The sequence below is a fragment of the Populus nigra genome, chromosome 4 (genome assembly GCF_951802175.1).
Source record: "Populus nigra chromosome 4, ddPopNigr1.1, whole genome shotgun sequence".
Taxonomy (NCBI): Eukaryota; Viridiplantae; Streptophyta; class Magnoliopsida; order Malpighiales; family Salicaceae; genus Populus; species Populus nigra.
The window spans coordinates 10,693,746-10,700,362 of record NC_084855.1 but is presented as its reverse complement, the minus strand read 5'-3'; the positions used below and the strand labels follow the sequence as shown (position 1 = coordinate 10,700,362).

The window sequence follows — 6,617 nt, the reverse complement described above, 5'->3', positions numbered from 1 at the left end:
GCTTTGCCAAATTGCATTAGTGTTTATACCTGGACATTCTGGTGGATGTTTCAACTTGGTAGTAGTTGCTACTGGTCCAATAATATCAGGCACGATGCTTGTGTAGGCACTCTTATCGGGCTTCAAAATTATGTTGAAGTGTATTTTGTAACCTGATTTGCCTCGCATGTAGGAAAACCCGAGTCTGATTTTAGTCGAAGTGATTTCTTAACCCAATCGTTGACTACAGAGAAATTATTAGCTGTATCTGGAGTCCTCTTTTCACGTGAACATGAGAATTGTCAGAAATTATCCATACGTCCCATTTTTATATGGGATACGTGGGATAGAAGAGTATAATATCTTATCGTTACCTTGTCATAGAGCAGTTAGTGAGGCAATGGTATACGTACGATAAAAGTACAAAAACATCTTTCCCATCTTTCTCAACACTACCAAAATTACAATCATCTTCGTAATCACTAAGCTTTTATATATACAAGTTATTATGTCGATGTTAGGTTCTTTAAATTATCATCTAAACCAATTGGACGAGTTGTATGTGATGCAAGCGTTGTTTTTTAAGTATAGTTAGGTACTCAGGTGATATTTGTTCTTCATCTAAATCTACTTTTCAAGTAGAGCTTTAGAATATACAATTCATTGTTGTTGGTAAAATCAAATATTGAATTCATCTTTTCATCACTATAAATAGATACACCAACATGATAAGTTGGACTAACATCAGTTTACATCATCAAAATAATTTTAACTTTAATTTCAAATAGATTCTAATCAAATTAATCATATAACATTCTAAATTGTTTGAAAAGAAACATATAATATAGCAGTTAGGAACACGTTACTCCCTTCATTATAAGTAATTTATCAATATGGTGGGGTTAATCAAGGTATATAATTTTGATAAAAGTTTATTCAAATGAAACCCTAGCAATAACTTAATCGACAAAAACTAAAATTCATTATTTTCTCTATAAATAACAAAATTACCAACTCAATAATATTTCATAGCTAATTAACATATTTTATACCTAATTTGATAAAATCCATGATTTAACCTAAAAACCCTAACCCTAATTCACAATCAGTAAAAACTCAAACTCATCAATTTTCTATATAAATAACAAGATTATCAACTCAATTGATATATTTCATAACTAATTAACATATTTTATACTTAATTCTATATAATCCCTAATTTAACCTAAAAAACCACAACCCTAACCCTAACCCTAATTCACAATCGACACAACCCAAAATCATCGATTTTCTTCACAAATAATTAATTAACAACTCAAATTAATGTATTTTATATCTAATTAACATAATTCATAAAACCCCATTTTTTCCTAAAAAATTTAATTCTATACCTTAAAAAAACCAAAATAAACAATTAACATAAATTAGTACAAATTCTATTAAATTGATGTATGAGAAGTGTGTAACATACTTTTAAGTGTTGAATTCGGGTTTTGGTGGTGACGAGTGGTGGCAGTGACGGTGGAGGTCGGAAATTTAAGAGAGACCTGTGGGTGGAGAAAGAAAAAGAACAGGTTGTCTCACTGTGGTAGTATGGGTATTTCAAAATGGGAAGAGAGGAAGAAGGGTGCACACAGCGTCGCGAGTGGTTGTTGAGGGGGAAGGGGGAGGGGGAAAATAAGAAAAGAAAAAGGAAGAAAATTAGGTATGAGGTTTTAATTCGCTTGGAGTAATATGTAATTTACGAATCGTTAATGAGGCATTCAACTATCCAAACTATGCTAAAATAAAATAAAAAACTCTTATGGAAAGATCTTTTTATGAAACTAACATAGTTTGGTAAAAGATTTCAGGATATATCACATGATAAACAAGGATTGGGGAAATAACACACTTTTACTCAACTGCTAACGAGAATCATAATTTTATTAATAAACTGCTAATAGAAATAGCAATTGTCTTAAACAACCGCTATTGTCATTAGCGACTGTATTTTCATTGGAAAGTAACTATTATTTTTAATGGGTTACCCTGCAGTTCAAGGGTGTTGAATAATTGATAAATAGGATTAACTTAATTATTTTACATGGACTGCATGAATAATGCGATAATCCTTTGTCACTCTCCTTTAACAGTAGCAATAACAGTGATAGCAACACCAACACCAACCCCATCTCTTCTCTCATTGTCTTAACAAGCAAAATAGTCATAAACATCTGTTTTGATTTTAATGTTGTTTCTCATAAAATCCATGGACTTCTCCTCCAACTTGACTCCGTTAAGGTATATCATTAATGGGTCTCTTTTAAATTTTATTGTAATATTCTTTATGAGATTATTATCTCTGGGTTTCTTTTGTAGGGTAACATAATTCTATGATCAAAGATGAAAAAACATCAGTTACTAGAGATTTAGTAAGGTTTTTAAAGTTTATTAATGAATTTGTAGTGAAAAGGCATGGAAGATAGAGAAATGAAGTAAGTTGTTTTAGAGAGAATTGAGAAGAATGTAAATGTACTACAAAATGAGAAGGGTATAAAATTTTAAGAAGAAAAATACAGAGTAGATTGGGATGATGATGGAAGACAAGGCACCAAATATTAGCTATTTTTGTCATTTTTCTACATAAGACACCAAATGTATCATCAACAATGAATTTCTAATCAAATCATCAAATATGGGATTTCGAATTATGATTTTTATTACAATTGTGATTTTAAATCATGGTTTTAATAAAAACACAAATCAGGATAACAATTCTATTCAAACTATGTTATTTTTCCAAAACTTTTTCAAACTGTATCATTTTCCTAAAATCTTATTCTAACCATGTCATTTTTCAAAAAAATTCCTTATGCAGACATATTTTCAATTAGGGGTGATTATTTTTTGTTCAGTTTGGTTTTTGTTTAAAAAACAACCACACCATTTTTTTAAAAAAATTAAAACCAAAACCAAATTGAAACCGGTTCCAACCAACCAATTTCAGTTCGATTTGGTTAATTTATGTTAAAAACTGGAAAAACCTATATTATTTTTTTGGGTTTTTTTAAGCTTTTTATGACTTCGTATGGGATTTTAATGAGCTTGTATTTGATGTAAAAAACATATTTTAATTGTCCAAATTTCAAGTGAGCTCTAAAACCAAAGCTTTTATCATTTTTATTATAGGATCAATACTTGAAAGAAGAGTCAATTGTGAAATCTCATAAGCGCAACATTAATTTTCTAATTGTCCAATTTCTTGTAGTTAATTCCAAAAGTATATAAAATATTTCTTGCAACCTAGTTTAAATTGTCAGTGCCAATGCTATAAGTACTTCCTAATATTTCTTCTTCTGATTTGTTTAATTGAGTGGGATGATTTGATAACAAACACCAAATAGTTAATAAAATTCAAATTTACAAATCATTGCATTCAAAGGACATAAAAAGAAACAACAAATAACATTATCATAAAACACACCATGCCAAGAAGCACATTAAGAATAATGCTCCATGATTTCTTAATACTATTTACATTAAAGTTTTCCTTGCAATAAAACACACTATGCAATAAAAATAAACTTTGATTAGTATTACACATAAAAAATCAAAGATTTTACAAACTTTGCTCATAACATTAATAACTAGAAAGTGAAGAACTATCATTTTTCTTTTCTAATTTTAATAAACCATTTAGTATATTAAAATTAAGAACTTGTAACTCAACTTATATTTATATTTTCTTTTCATAATAAATCTTGAAAGGCTAAAAAAAAGAAAACAAATAAAAAAAACAGAAGCACAAGATAAAAAAATTCCTCATGTATCTCGTTTTTGGAATCAAAGCATCAAACTCAAAAACTTTCCCACTCTCTCTAACTTCAAGGAGAGCTTAAACATTAATCAAGCATCAATGGATTGTCATGCACCGCATCACCTATTATCACTGATCCATAAATGCATATGCAAGACCATTCAAGTGATCTATTTGGGGGCAAATCCTCATTAGTTATGACATACCCACATTTGACTACTCAGAATCATCTACTATTACAAGTCCGACTATATTAGTGACATTAAAAAATAGAGGACAACTATTTTTCAGTATATAAGTTGGACAAAAATATATATTTTGACTCATAAAACATATTTAGAAGAAAAAATTCATAAAATTATAGTTTTTATATAAAACAATCAACCGATTAATACAATTGGATCTATCCAGCCGACCAGTTGAGTCAGATGGTAGGACTTTCACGCATTAACTTAATGTTGCTATTCTGAAGCACAACAATATAGTTGTCATGCTTAAAAATAACAACATTTAATAAATATAGCCCTTCTGACACGTATTTAGGTGAAAACATGCTATTTTATCAATTTATTTTTAAACGAAATTATTCCACTAATTTTTTATATTAATTGTGCTAATTTAAAAACAAAAAAAAAGCATCCGAGTCGTCCCTCTCCGAAGCAGTTTTCTACTCTGCCCTAAAAACACAAACCAGTCTGATTGAGACTAGTCATCCAGTTCTCCACAATCACAATCACGCCCATAAAAAATTGGGCCACATCGTCACCCGTAACTGTCCCCCTCTGAACTTGGCAGCCAGTCACTTAACTGTAATAAAGACTGCAAGTTCAATTCATTTTACCCCCAATCTTCAAATTTCAAACTCTCTCTGTCTCCCTTCCTCCTCCCCCTCTGAACAACAAAATTTCATAAAGTGAGAGCAAAAATAGGAAAAAGAATATTCCCTCCGTCTCAGCTGGCAGTGAATCACGTGTAAAGTCACTCTCGCATCATGTAATCTCCTATCACAAGAGGCACGCAAATTCAAAATGGTAGTTGAAACATTAAAATCCATGGGACCAAAAAAAACAAAATTCAAATTTAATTACTAAGATTAGCGGCGTTTTCTTTTACAGATAGGTGTTTAAAATTACTGAAGTGTTGTTCTTATACGTCGGAGTCAAGCAGCCTTGAAAAGTGATCGTTAAAAATTAAACCCGGAATAATGTCTTCGAGAGAAATTGATGCCAAGATTCAATTACTAACAGGCTGCACTACTAATCTCCTTTTTTCAGGGTTTTTTAACAATAAAAAAAGGGAATTTGATAAAATAACCACCAGTTACTATGCTACTGACTCCTTAACCGCTAAGATCATTACACGTTAGCAAACTTCATAACCTTGATAACCGTGCTGTTGCTGCTGCCTCAACATCATCTCTTTCTGTCTCCGGAGCTCCAAAACTTTACGGTGCGAGTTCGAATGCTGAGTCAGCACAAAAGTCGGGCTCGCTGCGGGTCGGTATTCGGGTACGAGCCGACCCGACTTGTACCTTACTCCACAAGCATTACATAGCGTTTTCGGGCCCAGCGGACCCGTCCTCCACTGCGGTGTCTTCTCCGACGCGCAGTGACTGCACCTCCGCGCTCCTCCTTCCGTCTCCACTGAAGAGTGTGGCGCTCCGTTATTTTCCTTCTTCAGTCTCGATTCCCCGGTCACCGCAGTCTCGATATCTGCCGAGGAGGATGTCGCGGTGGTGGTGGTTCGTGAACGTTTGCTACAAGATTTGTTGCGAGACGACGTGTCGGTTGGGATATTAATGGTGCTCGGAAAGTCAGTGAACGAGTCCTCCATGAATTGCGATAGCCACTCTAGCTCTGCCACGTCATCACTCTGCAAAAAAAAAAAAAGATAAGTATAAAAACATTTTAGTGAAGTTATTTTTTTTTTACATATAATTTAATTAAGAAATGATTCTGAATTAAAAAAGAAAAAAAGAAATAGAGGGCGAGAGATGGAGAGGGAGTGTTGGAGAGTGGCCTACTGGGACTGAGAGATGGTCAGTGAAGTCAGTGGAGAGAGAAGAAGTGTTATTAATATAGGTGGTGGGAGAGGGGAAGTGGTGGTGGTGGTGGCGGCGGATGGAGGAGGTTTCAGGTGGAGGAAGGTGGTGGTGCTCGGTGGAGGAGGTGAGAAGGTCATCATTAGAGAAGTCTAAAAGGTCATCAATGAGAAAATAATCAGGTGCGCTGGTAGAGACTCCTCCATAGACATCCATTTTTTTTCTGTGTTCTTATTATTTGATGTGGGCTTTAATTGTTTCCCTCTCCAGCTCTTACTTTTGGAGAGGAAGGATGCATACGATACAGAAACCCAAGAGAGAGCCTAGCTACAGAAAACTAGAGGATTGAGTTGCTCCCCATCTCTCTCTCTCTCTCTCTCTCTCTCTGAAGGGAGCGAAATGGAGGAGAGAGTAGGAATTTTAAAGGGTCAAGTAAGAGTGGAGGTTTTCATGCACTGATGGACACATGGATACACATGCTTGACTAGTTGTGAAGATATGGGGGCTAATGCATTTATGCTGCCCATAGGCAGGCTGTAGTTTAGCTTATCAGCTGGCTTATTAATTATGGGGTACTGTTGCCAGTTATGGGTGGCATTAGTTTGTGTGATTAGATAGTTTAATTAGTTATAATTAATTATAAGCACTGAAAACAATGGTCCCTAATTGGTTATGAAGCAGTGTTGCCATTAAGGAAGAGAGGGTTAGGCTCAGCTTTTATATTCAAAGCCATAGTTTTTTTTTTATCAAAAAATGGAGGCATGGACATTTTTAATTTCAATGTGGGTTCAGTATTAG

General features: G+C 33.6%; 1 protein-coding gene across 1 annotated transcript; it reads right to left on the bottom strand.

Moving 5' to 3' along the window:
- Nucleotides 1–4,987: 4,987 nt before the first annotated feature.
- LOC133691092 (GATA transcription factor 4-like) lies at nucleotides 4,988–6,334 on the bottom strand. The gene is made up of 2 exons (XM_062111426.1): nucleotides 5,802–6,334; nucleotides 4,988–5,650 (listed from the first exon to the last, which is right to left on the bottom strand). Exons 1-2 carry the CDS (start codon nucleotides 6,033–6,035, stop codon nucleotides 5,141–5,143), a joined length of 744 nt encoding a protein of 247 aa, XP_061967410.1. The 5' UTR covers nucleotides 6,036–6,334; the 3' UTR covers nucleotides 4,988–5,140.
- Between the last annotated feature and the right edge of the window lie 283 nt (nucleotides 6,335–6,617).